The following is a 15,253-nucleotide window of genomic DNA, read 5'->3' on the forward strand; positions in this document are numbered from 1 at the left end:
CTATGTGGAGAAAAAGTTTACTCAAGTTCCAGCTGAGAGACTTCCTTGAAAAGACAAACAATTTCCACAGTCAATGGCCTTCTCTGTTCTTAACGACTGTGTGTCTGTCAAGGTTACTGCAGCCAGGGATTCCCCTTTTTGTCTCTATTACATCTATACACATGTAACACATCAAGTTCTGTTATCTCCGTATTTCTGTGCTAATGGGAAGTGTCGAGTCACAGATAGACCCAGTCGATGTTGTTCTGCAATAAACTACAGCTTCCACCAAAAGCGTATAGTTCCAACCTCTGCTTCCTCATCCGGGCAACCTTTCTTGCTACAGCCAAATTCTCAGGGTTTCCCACTCCTGGAATTCAGCAGAACTTCAAGACACCCTTTCATGTACAAGTAACACTGAAACTGCTCCGCTGGGCAGGGGAGGAGTACGGAGCTCCTGTGGGATCCACTGAGCACTTTCATTGAAGGTTCCCACATTCACCATGCCCCAAATCGTCCCTCATTAATTCCAGTAGGCCTTGCACTGTAGAGGACATCTCTAGGTGTCCCAGGCCGAAACCTGGGGGGCCATCCTAAATGTCACCTGCTCACTACTGTCCACATTTAGTGGTCACCAAGTCTTTACAGTTCAGTTTCTCACGGAGGACTTGTGTCACACTCCTTGCTCCCCATTCTTATTGGCACTTAGTCCAGCTTCATTCTCCTCGTCCATTCCTGAACAGCCCTCCTCCTCTCCATTGGCTTTCAAATCCAGAATCTCCTCTCCTTTACTTTCATGAACATCGCATACATTGCCGTGAAGGTTCCATTTCTAATATGCAGATCTCAGCAGGTGGTCCTACTTTAGAAGTCCCTTCAACAATTTCAGAATGGGAGGCACACAATCCTTTTAAAGGTCAAGGAGCTTCCTCTGCAGACCTGTTTCCCACGTGCCTTTTACACTCTAGTCATAGCTTGTGACCCTGCCTCACACAAGTTCACAATGCCGTTCCCTCAGCACAGAATTCCTTCTGTCCATCTGCTCTGGCTGACCTGTAATCACGTTTTGAGGCTCAGATCCAGGTCTCACCGCTCTACAGACTTCCCTCCCGTTTGAATTGGGGATGGTCTTGGTGCGTGTCTCAAGTCAGGACAAACATGTAAGAGATCCTATTTCCACAACAGAGTCCTCATATCAGGTCTGATGTTATGTGAGTCCCCTGGACCTAGAGGACCCCTCACCTCTGTCTCCCCAGAAGCCTGATGGCTTACATAAGGACAAAAATGAGCCAGGGATTCTCCCCTCATCACCTCGGAGGGCTCACCATGCTACTCTGACTAACAGATCTGTTCCTCCACCAACAGGTGCCTTCTTTCTTGGAAAGAAATGACTTAGTCATATGAGACTTTCTTCTCTCTCCCACATGAGATAAGAGCTGAGAGAGTACATTCAATTCATCAGCTACCTGGGGAGAAGGGATATTATAACTGAGTACCAACTTAGAATCAAGAGTCTATCCCCTGAGATAAGTCTCAGGGAAGCTTTTCAAAAGAACATGGAGACCTGGATTTAAACCATAGCCAGCACAGTTAGTCCAAACGTTTCTAAGGAGCTGCCTCCTAAAGGGATTGGTAACAGGGAAATTCCATATTCCGGCTCAGGTTGCTCTTTGAGGCTTCTAGTGGATACTCAATCCAGTGCTTTCCCTTTAGCCTAAAGCCCTACCTATTCCATACAGCCAGCCCAAACCATTAGGACAAGTGTTTACTAGAAGAAGCAAAGCCCAGAGATTCAGGAGGAAGCAATTAATCCTCTAAGGGTTTATTCTGCATGCTTGACCTAAGAGGTATGTTCCCAAGGGAGGACGGTGGCCAAGCTGGCTGGTCTGTCCAGATGAGAGGTAGGGCATGAACAAGCCCACTATCTCAGCCATGAACGCCAGGTAGCCAGAAAAATGAATGCAATTATGGTGACTTTGATTTTTTTTTTCCTCCCAAGACATGAGGTGACGGTGATCCCCAGGGGATTTGGGACTCTTTCAAATTCTATTCCAGCTTCCTTGTTCTTGCAGACCAGGTGTTTGCCAATTAGAAAAAACAGCCATTTGGTGTTGGCCCAAGTGTCTCTGTTCCTGCCAAGGGACCCAAGGCACAGGAATGCAGGCATGGGGGTGGGGGTGGGGCGTCCACAGGAAGGCTCTTCTCAGATGATTCGCATCAGTCAGCTCCATAGTCCACTGCTCAGAAAGTGGGAATTGATTTGGAAATCTACATGATCATCTGCTCTTAGGCCTAGAGATCAAATGACAAATCCCTGGGATTGGTATATTAAGGGTTGCTTCTTAGATAGAACTCTAAGAGGCTATGCTGAGTAATCTTTGCTGTAGAGGAGTTTTAGAGACCACTTTACAATAGGGCTGGCTAAGGAACATTTGTGCTCAACAAATACTGGCCCTATGCCATTTCAGAAGGCTGGTGTTTGGGGGCTTGGACATTTCTATCATCTGACACTGTCAGTTGAATTGAAAACGTATCCACTATAAATAGAATTCTCTATTATCAATCCTGTTCCTTCCCTTGAGATTTCCCATTACTTGCTAGTGTCCGTATACATGGATGTCTCCATCCACTTCTTTAAGAAAAGGTAAGGTCAACAGGTCAAAGAAGGCAGAAACACGTGCAGAAGGTCCTTCATTCCAACCAGCCACCAAATAACTTCTTTTTCATTGATACCTATGTGCTCGCAATGAAAATCTGGGATGTGACGCTTTGTCTGTGTGTTTCTGTGATTGACAAAATTTCAAGAACTCTAGAGAAAGGGGTCAAATGAACTTCTCCATAGATAACCCATGAGTTCTAGAAAGTGTTTTAACTTTTATACAAACAGAACTAAGCAAACAAAACCCAAACCAGTGGGATTCTCATTTTCAATTTCCCCCTTTGCTCATGTTTCTTTAAAAAAATGATACATTATCTCTATTCACTTCTTACCTTAGAAGCCTGAAAGCAAACATTTATCCACTTGGGAGAATGTGTAAGTATGTATCAGCCCTCCAAACAAGTGAAGGGGTAACAGGAAAGTAAAGTAAAAGGAAGGAAGAAAGCCTGTGTTCAGACACTAGGCAGTGAAGTTGGCATTCCTCCAAGCAAATGGCCTATTCTTCAGGGTCCACCTTACTGGTCAACATGCAAACAATGCTTCTCTCAAGTTGCCAAGGGAACAACATACACTGTCCTGGAATCAGGCTGCACAGACACTGAACCTCACATGGATGTAGCAACCCTTGGGAACGGGCTTTGCCCATCCTCCAACATCTTCAGTCCCTAGACCCCTCGGAAGAGGGTTATACACCCTATATGCCAAAATGACCACTGCATTAGCCATTTTTAAAGACTCATGTTTATCCCCAGAGGAACACTTCAAGAGACATCCTACTTCCAAGGGTCTCTCAGCACACGCCCATTGTGGGGAGGGGCTGAGATAGGGAGAAAACCATACGATGCTCAGAGGAAGGCTGGAGGCCAGCCTCACTCCCTAAGTTGCCCGGTTCCACTTTTCAACCTAGCTTCCTTTTAGATTTGGCACCGGAGAAGATGTGGGCATACGCTCTGTGCCAGGGTCCCATCTTGGGAGGGGATGGGGTCAAGAGACTCTTTTACAAGGGGATTAGAATCGGCAAACCTCAGGACTGTGTGTCAACAGCAGCATGGAGACCCCTCTCGGAGCCTGTCCTCAGCACTGTCCCAGAAGCCTGCCTGGTTATTGTCTCAATAGCTAACATTGTTATCAGCATGTCTCTGATGAGCATGTTCCCCTAAGGACTTCTATCCCTCTAACAACTGGCATCTACAAGCACAGAATGCATGCATCCTCTGTGAGCTCATCATTGGTAATTCGGAAATCTCTGTCTCCCGAGGAGGATCTGTAGGAGAGGGTCCATTGATAGGCTATGGAGGAATATTTATTTAGGTTGAATAGACCTTTATCATCAATGTGCAAATCTACTACCCTGGTTAAAGCATTGATGGTTCTCATGTCCCTGAAGCAGATGCAGAGAAAAGGGCTTAAAGATATTTTTTTTTTTGGACTTCAAACAAAAATGGAATATCACTACAATTCCGCATTAGGAAAAAATAAAGTAATAAAAGATCAATGGTTTTTCTTTCAGAATTAGTTACGGGTCCCTGGCCACAGCAAGGCAGAGGTGGAGTAGCCTGGCATCTTTTCAGATGACCTTATCCAGGATAGCAGGAGCCCTCATTGTCCATGAGTCAGCACACAGAAAGCACAAAGGGTTCTGGGTTCGCTCTGGGTTCTGGGTTGGGGCAAGTGATCACTGAGCACTGATCTAGGATCAGAAATAGAAAGGTCAGGGCTGTGTATTGATGGCAGCTCGAGGGCACTTTTGGAGCCTGCCCTTGGCATTGTCCCCAAAGCCTGCCTGGGTATTGTCTCACCAGCTAACATTGTTATCAACTGGAAGGAGACTTTCCAAGGCCTTTCCTCCAGTGCCAGCTCTGGAGTTCTGGAAGGCATGGCTTGAATGCAGGAGCCTAAGGTGAGGGGCTGGAGTCCCTCTCTCCTGTTGACCACCTCTCTTTCCCTCTTGGACTCCAAACCAAGGAAGGGCCTCTCAGTTCCTCATGTGGTCACTCACCTTTCATACCACTACCTTCTTCTTGGAATGTGTTACGAGCAGTGGTCTGATCTTCTAAGTGTTCACTCCCACCACTTCCTGAAGAGGCTACACTGCTTTGTGGAGACAGGGGGGCATGATCGGATGGGAGGCACTGAGGTCCTCTAGCTCGTAAGTCCTCATGAGACATCCATCCATGTCCTAGAGGCTGGTTTGGCACATTCATGGGTGGGGTAAGGGACACAGATCGTTTCAAAGGGCTGTGGTGTGCCTGGCCTGAGAGAACTGGAAAAAAAAATAGAATGAAATAGGTTATTCTCCCCACTTTAGCCTGGGACGCAGAATAACCCACAATACCTTTGAACCCTCAGAGATACCATGACTAACTCCTACACTCCACTGATGATCACAGTGGGCTGATTGGGCCTGAGACTATCCTATCCTCTGCATGGTGAAAAAGGAGGCTGTCTGGTCCAAGCCTATGGTGCTCACCCATCTGGTCTTGTGAGTTTGGATCTGGCTTTATTTCAAACCTACAAAATCAGACTTTGGAGCAGTGGACCTACACAGTGGGCAAGGCTGACAGCTTGAAAGCAGCCATCTAACCAAGGGGAAAAGAGCATATGTTGGACAATTTTATGGTTTAAACACCACACATGAGATTACCCATATTGGTACAGAGGGCTTGGAGGGACAGGTAGGCTGGTTGGCAATGGGAAATCTTTGGAGGGCTGATCTAGAAGCTGAAGTACATAGTCTAAACAGGAGTCAAGAAACTGTCATCTCTGAATGGTGGTAGGGGCTCTAGGAGGGAAGCCAGCACTGACATGACCTCAGGGTATGGGGCACTGGCAGGCACACTGAAAGGGCTAATTCTTTTCCTTGCCCTCAGGGTTCATGTCAAATTTTATCTGGCAAACACCTTCAGGTAACAAGGCTTTCATTCAGAAGCTACTAGAGTGCTCCCAGTAAGTATGGTCAGTCCTTCCACACAGTGGGCAACATCTGCATGGTTCCTTTTTTATTTCCCAGAAAACTAGGAAAAAGCAACAAAATGCACATAACTGGCCAAATTAAATTGAAGGCATTCAAAGGAGGGATTCAAGCAACATCAATGTTGAGGGAGCCGATGTTACCCTTGGTTGGCTTTGATGGGTGTGTAGAGTGACTTTACAAAATAAGTCTATTCATAACTTTTCCCTCAGTCTATTTTGACTGGTGCTGTACTAATGTGGAACTGTGCCACATACATTTTTAAACATTTTCCAGGGAAGCCATTAAATTCCATCTCTAGCTCTAACCCCTCCAGTGAGGCATTTGCTGTCCCTACTTTCAGCCATGTATTTCATTACCGGCAAGAACTTTCTGTGTTTTGCAGTAGGTAGACCAGATGGCTCAAATAGTGGAAGGCATTGCTTTTAGACTGTATTTCTGGAGGGATAGTACCTACGTAAGGACCAGAGCAGGTGATTAACATGACCCCACTTACAAAATAAAGGCCAGAGTCGAAGGGCAGACTGTTGCCAAAAAGCATATCTGAGACAGTAATGGTACGGTCTGATGGTTAGCTGGCAACCCTCTAAGAACAACAAGGTTCAATACTTGGGGGGTAGGAGGGGTCAAGGTTCCCACTTGACCTTGTGTGTGAAGCAGAGCAATCAGAAGGACTAAATAATAAAAAAAAATTCTTTATTAACAAATCAAGTGTGTTGTTGGTGGGTAGGGATGCTTTTGAGTTTAACATTTGTTTTCTACTTAGGAAATTTCTAATTTGAGTAGATTCTGTTAAAGACACAGGATTTTTTATCTACCTTAAAGATATGTGAACATTACTTTAAAAAAAAATCCCATTAGGTTTTCCTTTCCACTAGATTAAAGAACAGAAAAGGCTCCTGGAAAATGCGCTTCTTCCCAATTGGAGAAGCATTGGCAAGAGAAAAACAAAACAAAAAATAAGTAAATAGGAAACAGCAACAAAATGAAGAGAGAAACCAATAGAAAGAAAAGCTAGACATCCAGAAAATTCATTTCATGCCTGTCTAAGCATTTATGTAAAATTGGGCAGACTTGTCTGAAGCCTTTGAGCACCCGGACATTCTGGCTCAGCTCTGTGGGTTTTTTTGTTTTGTTTTGTTTTGTTTTTACCTCTGGTGGGGACTTCAAATGGCGCTGGCCAGATAGGACTACATTTCCAGATGCAGCTTCCCCTGCACAGCTGCGATTCAAGTGAATTTGAAGCCACAGAATGGGACTTGCCAAAAAGGGACTGACCAGAGCAGGTGGGACCTGTGGTACCTAGGACATTTAGAGGCAATCACAAAATTGATAAGCAATATCCATGCCTCATGGTTCATGGTAGCTGTTAGTATGGTATTTACTTAGGGTGCGTGTGCATGTGTGCATGTGTGCATGCATGTATGTACCACAGCATGTATGTGGAGGTAGGAGGACATGTAGGAGTTGGTTCTCTTCTTCTACTTGTAAGTCCAGTGATTGAACTTAGGTTGTCAGGCTTGTCAGAAAGAGCCTTTACCCTCTGAGCCATCTCATGGGCCCCTCATTTTGACTTGGATGCTCAGATTAATATAATTGTGTATGTAGTAGCTGGATCACACTATTGAATGGAGCCAATTTATTTTCTTGAGCCTAAAAGTTCCTCAGATTCCATGCTGCTTCTCAATCCTGGTGGAACGGCACACTTGGGAGGCTGCCAGTGTCCCAGAATGCCCCTGGTGATTGGGATTAGAGGTAGATGTTTTCCTCACTGAACTGGCTTATAGGAATTTGAATAGATACTTACAAAACTGTTTTTGTTTTCCTGAGCTTGAATGAAGTCAGAGGGGAGAAGGCATGAACTTGGCCTTTGCTTCTAATAAATCACTTGTAGTTAAGATGCCAGGGCCTTTTGTCCTGGTGACTTTCCATCAAAGGCCACCTCTTCTCTATCTGAGAGGGAACCCTCTGACCCTTCAGGCTGCCCACACTCAGGTCTCTCTGAAGTCATCTTGCAGGGGCAGCCAAGCATAGAACCTTACAGAAAGCTTTGCTGACCATCACACTTAAACCAAAGGAAGACTATGTTGGGTAAATGCCCTCTTCTTCCCAGAAGAACAGACACATAACCAGTGCGGGCCTCTCTTCTAGATTTATTTATTTTTTTTAAGTGTACGAGTTTTGTCTGTCTGCATGTCTGTGTACCATGTGTATGTCTGATGCTCTTGGAGGCCCAAGGACAGTGCCAGATCCCTAGGAACTAGAGTTACAGGGTGTTGTGAGCTGTCTGATATCAGTGCTGGGAACCAAACCTGGGTTCTCTGCAAGAGCTTCAAGTGCTCTAACCACTGAGGCATCATATCTCCAGGTCTATCCTCTTGTAGGGAGGAGACGGAAGATGAGAGATGACTTACGGTGAAGACAAACCTATAGGTCTAGGCAGTCTTTGGTGTTAGCTCTCCTTCTGGAGTACTCGGGTCTAAAGTGTCAGAGGGGGTAACTACGGTTCTAAACAGGTGTGAGACGAGTACACAGCCACAGGATTAGTGAGGTGGCTGGCATGGCGCCAGGGTTGCATTTGTTTCTAGAACTCACCTGAAACAGTGACCCACGGGGAGAGATGATATGGGCATTCATAGGTGGTAATAATAATAATAATAATAATAATAATAATAATAATAATAATAATAAAAGTTTCTGGGAAGAAAGGTGGAAGATCAGTAAAAGCAGATTCCTGGCTGGAGGCTGCTGCCCCAGAAGGACTCTGGCAAAAGGCTCTAGAATGCACTTGCTTTTGACTGCTGTGTGGTGACCAGCGGCTAATGACTGCTTCAGAGTCATGTTTTAAATGCTGCAGAATAAAGTGTGCCTTTACAAAACCTCCACAGGGATCAGGAATTGGCAAGTTCTACTCGAGCCCCAAATTTATACTGCATCTGTGACACTGACAGCAATGTAGGGGGGCGGCGTGCTGTCGGATGGCTTCGTCACGTGAGAACTCTCATTACCATCTGTCCAGGGGAGCACAGTCAATGACTCTTTTGCCCCTGAATCACTGAGATGAACCCCCCGGGATTGTATATAGTATGGATTCGATTCCGCCAATAGCTTTAGGAATCTCTATAAGAAATCTCAAGCCTGTGCTCGTCAGTACGAGAAGCCTTACATACACTTGCCATTGGGATGTCAGAACTTGGGGAGCGTTTACAAATTCAAATGACCTGAAAGTAAACAGAAGATATTGAGCATGTCTATTTGAAATTTTTTAAAAAAGCAGCTAAAACTAGTCTGCTCTGACAGCCAAGCTGTATAGCAGCACTGAGGGGATCCTGACCCCATGATAAACTCCATCATACCCCTTGGGGCCAGCCAGCTTCTCTAGCCTCATCTTACCTCACGATTTTTTTTTTCATCTCCTAGCATCTTTGGTCTGACCCCCTTTCAACACCTTGGGAAGGAAACATGTGATAGTTGTCCATGGAGTCTGGCCTCAGCCTTTAGATTTATTTCTCATTTCCTTTAACCAACTTTGACTTTGCCTTCATTTTTAATTACCGAGATGAAATGCAGGCAAAAAAATTTTTAGCCTATTTAGGACTCATTGGAGAATATTAAGTAGAACTCCCATTTCTGCCTCCCGGCAGAAGTAAGAGGGTTTGTGGGGGAAAGGCAGGCGGAGGATGCTGCCCCTGCTGTCTCTCTGGTTCACGGTCAGGCAGGCTCTTATATGAAGGATGCAAGCCAGAGTCTGACAGTGCCACGTGGAAAAAATGAAACTCTGTCCTGATGCTAACGGAGGCCTTTTGTTGTGGGTCACATACTTCTCAGCTCTTTTTAGTTTTGGGATTTAAAAGACATTTTTATGAGGACAGGATTCTAATGCTTGAGAGGTAGAAGTCTCTAGAAAGACATCACTCAATAATTTCAAAATTGAGAGACACGAGCCCCTGAAAAATCTCCATGCACACCAGGACTGCGTCAGTGAACGAAATACTGTGCTTTGAATTTTATAAGCACGTGGACAACTTTGGAATTAATTTGAGGTGGCTACTGATAAACGAAAAAGATCTATGCTAGGTGTGCGGTTATTCTTGGTTCTGTTTTCATTTGCCTTAGCGGATCTGAGGTGGCATTTTTGTTTTAATGGGGACCTCACCCTTTTTGTTTATTTATTAACTCACCTAGCTCCTTTGTGTATTAACCCCGTGCACCAGCAATTGGCAGGCACTATTGCTTATGTCTTTCTTGAGAGACACTTCCCTGTGTAATCCAGAAAGTTTTAGGAACTGTCAGAGTACCTTCTAGGCTTGTTGTTCCAAGTTCAAATCAGCCAGGACTTCTCTTTGCCACCACCGGGAGTCTACGTCAGGCTTAGCATTTAGTGTTTTGGCTTTTGAGGATGTTGGGTGTTTATGTTCCAATAAAGGCAATAAGGATGCCCACCTAAGTAACATGGTCCTCCCCTATCTGACCAGGTGATCTGAGTTCTCATCTCAAGCTTAGCTTCCATGAGTACAGAGATCCAGGGGCAGCTCTCAGCATTTTAGTGACCTACATTTTAAACTCCAGAAGCTGCCTGTTTCTCACAGAAATCTGTTAACTTTGAACTTCGTCCCTTTATGTTATTTATGTGTATGGGTATTTTATCTGCATGTAGGTCCCTGTACTATGTGTGTGCAGTGCCCAGAGAGGCTGGGAGAAGGCATTGGGTCCTGTGAGGCAGGAGTCACAGACAGTTGCGGGTGCCACGTGGGTGTAGGAAATGCAGCCTGGGTCCTGTGGAAGGACAGCTGATGCTTTTAATTGCTTGGCCATCTCTCCCAGCCCCCTTTGCTAAAACCTAGAATTTCTAGATGTTTGTATATTAGAATGCAATCCAATAACATAATTAAGCTATAAAAATAAGTCACTTTTATAAGAGATAGTTATTGTGGGATATGGTCATATATATGTATATATACATACTTAAATATATATACGAAAAAGTCATTGAAATGCATTACTATGTGTGATTAAAATATGATTAAAACTTAAAATATAAGTCATTCTAATTTAGGGATTGAAAAGGTAGAACAGGAGCCCAAATGTCTGCATATTGTTAAAAGGTAATAACTTATTTCACAAATGAAAAGGTCCCGAGGGAATCCGTAGGACTCAGGTGACACGTTGTATGCCCTTAGGCATGACAAAGCATGGCAGAAGAGCACCCCCTTATTGTTGCCCGCAGTGCACTTTGACAAATATTCCTAGAGCTGCTCTCTCACCCCAGTTGGAGCATCAGGAGAACACTTCAGGGCTCACAAAACGCCTTCTTCTGAAGTCTTACTGAAGGAGGTTGGTCAGTATGCATCAAGTTTAAAGCAGAAAGAGCTCAGCCCATGCTGCGTTTCAGAAAGGCTATTGTTTGAGAGGAACTGGGGTGGGTGCAGTGCTTCTGTCCCCTCTCTCAAAGGTCTAAATCTGCTTATAGCACATAGTGAGGGCTCTATCCTGTGATTTGTCTTTAGAATTTCAGTGTATCTAAGCATTACTACCACAAGTTTCCAGCTTAAAGAATGAAGTTCTACTAACACTGTTTTGGATGTAGAATTCTAAGCACTTGTTTCTTTCTTTTCTCCTTCCTTCCCTTCCTCTCTCTCTCTCTCTCTCTCTCTCTCTCTCTCTCTCTCTCTCTCTCTCTCTCTCTCTCTCTCTTCTCTCTTTCTTCTCTTTTCTTTTCTTTCCTTTTTTTGGAGACAGGTTCTCACTGTGTAGCCTAGGCTGCCCTCATACCCTCAGAGATTCACCTGTCTCATCCTCCCGAGAGCTGGGATTATTAGGCTAAGAACCTTAAATAAGACTTGAGGGTGAAATGGCTAGGTGACTTTGGGCCCTGGATTATTCCTCTTTGGATTTGTGGTCAGAGGCCCTGTAGTGGGGAAGCTTTGGGAAAGAAAAAGAGTCACAGTATTTCAAGAATACATTTTGAAAAATACAAAGGCAGAGAATTTGATCAATGACATCATGCAAAAAGCCCCAGTAGGACTCACATTTATGGTCATGAACAGATTTGGGTAAGTAGGGGGGGAAGAGAAGAGAGGATCATTAGTTACTAGGTAGAAATTCACATGCGTTGTCACCATTGCTTCAGAAACCAGGATCACAAGCGCATCCAGTCAGTCAAAAGCCTCAACTCCACATGCTTGCTCTCTGCTTCTTGCTCAAACATTTAGAAAACCAGTGCTTGGATTACGTGGACACCGGAAGAGGGTCTCCCAACCCCACTTCCTTTTCAGGGAAAAGAGAGAGCATGCCACAAAGCAGAGGTGCGGGCGGCAGAGGGGGTGCTCCCAGCAAGCCAGGGGTAGAAGCTGCATGCTTTCTGTGAAGAGAAAGTGCCTGTGGAGACCAGACCAGACCAGACCAAACCAGACCAGACCAGACCAGACCAGACCAGACCAGACCAGACCAGATCAGACCAGACCAGATCAGACCAGACCAGATCAGACCAAACTAGATCAGACCAGACCAAACCAGACCAGACCAGACCAGACCAGACCAGACCAGACCAAACCAAACCAAACTCTAGAAGAGAACGCTGCAGAGAACACTACAACAATGTTGGCAAGTGGCTATGGCTTAACCCTTTTGCACATGAAATCTTTCCTCATATGATACTGAAAGGAAACCATCCTCATGCAGGGTCAGCTTCTCAAAGAAGCCTTCCAGATATCATGATTCCCTGTCACGGTGTCAGCTCCTGTCTCCTGCAGACGACTCAGCCCTTGGGCAGAACAGACAATGTCTGCTTCTGCTTTCATGCTACTACTTAAATATTTGGGTTTTTAAGAACTAAATTAGAATCTTCCTGCAGACTTTTGTTACAGCATTCATCTTTAGAATATTTCATTGTCAGTTTCTACAATGGCCGGACTGGGAATCATCCGCTAGGCAAGCTATTTCGGATAACTGATGGTTGATATCACAACTTCATTACAGGGATTAAATCAGACCCAAACCTAACAGACATTTTTCAAAAATCAGTAGATTCCCATTTACAATTTTTGTTTCAAATCATGTGGCCGTGAAAGGATTCATCCAGGAGCCTCTCATGCAGTTCCATCAAAACCAAAGACAGTGGGAGTCACGTGACACGACTTAAGCAGGTGTCCTAGCACACTCGAGGGACCGTGGAATTGGTCCAGCCTTTCCCAAATGTGCACACCGGATTCATTTTTACTTTTCTGGTCCCCCCTCTACATTTCTCACTCGACAATGCCATCCTCAGGTTTGCCCAAGAATTCCTGTTCACACAAAGCAATGTCCAGAAATGAGTTCGGACAGAAGGACAGGCTTTTACTTGTTTTGTTTATGACACCAGGTAAAGAAAACAGTGACCGTCAGCAGATTTAACCAGACATTTCTCTTAAATTTCCCCCCATCTGCATAGAGAAAAAATAATCACCGTGTTTATAGGGAACACTCAGAGAGGTCCTTCAAGGCAACCTTCTCCTCTAAACCCTTTTTCTGAAGAGGGCTCTCAAATTGCACCCACTGTTCCACCCCCCTCGCACACCGATCCAGGGAGTGCTTTACCATTTTATATCCTAAAACATCTCCTCTTCTTGGGTGGGACCCAGCAAGACAATCCATGTTTGTTATTGCAAGTAGCCAGGACTTGACTGAGCATAGGTCCCAAGGCCACGCTTGGTCAGAATTACCAAACACATCACAGGGTCTCTCTTAATATCGTGCCACCAACACCAGCACCTGTTAAGAGAAGCCGGCTAACTGCTTGAAAGGAGCTAAAAAGCTCTTGTCTTGATCTGACCGCAAAGTCTTCACTACCGCAAGAGCCGCACAGCTCATAAGTAATAGGGACGGGTGGCTCTTTTTTGAACAGCATTCAGGTGGAGTCGGCCATTGTTAGAGCATGTCTACATCGTATTACAGGGCATCCAAAAGCACCAGAAGTTCCACCACCTCTCTGAGTCCGAAACACTCAAGCCCGCCTTGCTCAAACTACCAATCTTCTTTCTTTCCAGTGTTAGAAGAAGGGTTATAAATAATTAGAAATGTATTATGTAGCTCTAATTCTTAACGTAGCTTCTCAGTAGGAGAATGAGACCCAGAGACCCCGCAAGGCACTAGCAGGGCAATTTACTGATTAGGGAATTGGTTCTTGTTTTCATCGAAGCATTCCATCTAAATGTCAAATTCAACAGTAACACATACACGACCATTCAAGAGAACCACCATTGGAGCTTATACTGATAATTAGATGAATTTTTTTTGTTGTTGTTAATTAAGAAGAATTGGATGCCTTAGCCTCTCCTGGCTTCTTGATTGCATTTGATTGCAGAATCACCACGTGATTCTGGACGAGTTATCAAGCTTGCATCCCGGTGCCCATTCCCCTCACCTTTGTCCTTCTCCTGAATGCTGAACCATCACAATCTGCCCCTGTGGGTTGGGACACGACAGGAGTGGTACTGAGTTTATGCCGTTGATTGGCTGTGGTCTGTGATTACACACAACGATTGGGGTTTTTGACTTGGGGCTGCCCTGATCTTTTAAACTGTACTCCTCTTCCCTACTCTAGAGAAACAGTGTTCTTCTCATACTTGCTCTCAACACGTCTCCTTGAGTAATAGCAATCCCTACTACCATACTCGAGACTCCCAGAGCCAGGGCATAACTCAGTGCCCAGGGCAGGGGCAGGAGTTGAATGAAGATCCTTACTTCTTACTGGATAGTAAGCTAGAGAAGGCTGGCAAGAGCCTTCAGATCCTGGCAACAGATAGAACAGGTCACTGGAGCGCAGTTGAGCCCAGATGCCTGCTCTGACCTAGGAGTTGAGGGGCTCCCTTTGCTCCCTGTCTATTGCTCCCACTGCCTCTACCTGCCCGACAAGTTGTGTCTATTTAACAGTTTCTCATCAGTGATCGCCACCCCCATAGGGGGGTCCTGTAACGGAATGTGGGGATTTGCAAAGAGGTTTAGTGGCACTAAAAGTTTTCTCAGCATACAACTACCAAAAGTTCATTCAAAATGAAGCCTGTAACACATCTGAGGGGTTTCTGGCAACACTCAACCATATTATGTCAGATGACTTCACGGTGGCCTCGGTTCTGAGCACATAACGTGAGCAATTAGCGTCACACGCACGCGACACCACACGATGCCAGCAAACACTGCCCAGAACACCTGGCCCAGATTCGAAGCTACTGTAGGTTTTGGATGGCAGCGTTTTCCATGCACGTACGGGGTTTCCCTGTACGTACGGGGTTTCAGAGCCCTAGAGAGCCCTAATTTTACTGTGAAGCCCAGACGGGCCTTGAATTTGCGATCCTCCTGCCTTAATCTCCCAAGTAGCTGGAGTTACAAGCCAGCGTCACAAAAAAAATAATTCTTTTTTTTTTTTTTTTTTTTTTTTTTTCCCAGAGCTGAGGACCGAACCCAGGGCCTTGCGCTTGCTAGGCAAGCGCTCTACCCCTGAGCTAAATCCCCAACCCCCAGAATTCTTAATTCTTAATATAAAACAAACATACTCATACATCCTACCACTTTGCAAGTTTGGTTTTATCTTTAATAGGTGATAGAATTCTGTGCCTACTAAAGAATGGCTTTAAAATAAATTTCTTCATGGTTGATATCAGTGCATG

General features: G+C 45.0%; 1 protein-coding gene across 5 annotated transcripts in view; it reads right to left on the reverse strand.

The window, feature by feature from the left end:
- Samd4a (sterile alpha motif domain containing 4A) overlaps positions 1 to 15,253 on the reverse strand; it is a 225,809-nt gene that overhangs the window by 45,102 nt on the left and 165,454 nt on the right. For 2 of the 5 annotated variants that reach the window (XM_032917458.1, XM_032917459.1), the window contains exon 3: positions 4,638 to 4,901. The exons of the other annotated variants lie outside the window; for them this stretch is intronic. In XM_032917458.1, coding sequence (XP_032773349.1) covers positions 4,638 to 4,901 — 264 coding nt within the window. The remainder of the gene's footprint in view (positions 1 to 4,637; positions 4,902 to 15,253) is intronic. 5 annotated transcript variants of the gene reach the window in all.

The sequence above is a fragment of the Rattus rattus genome, chromosome 12 (assembly GCF_011064425.1).
Source record: "Rattus rattus isolate New Zealand chromosome 12, Rrattus_CSIRO_v1, whole genome shotgun sequence".
Classification (NCBI taxonomy): domain Eukaryota; kingdom Metazoa; phylum Chordata; class Mammalia; order Rodentia; family Muridae; genus Rattus; species Rattus rattus.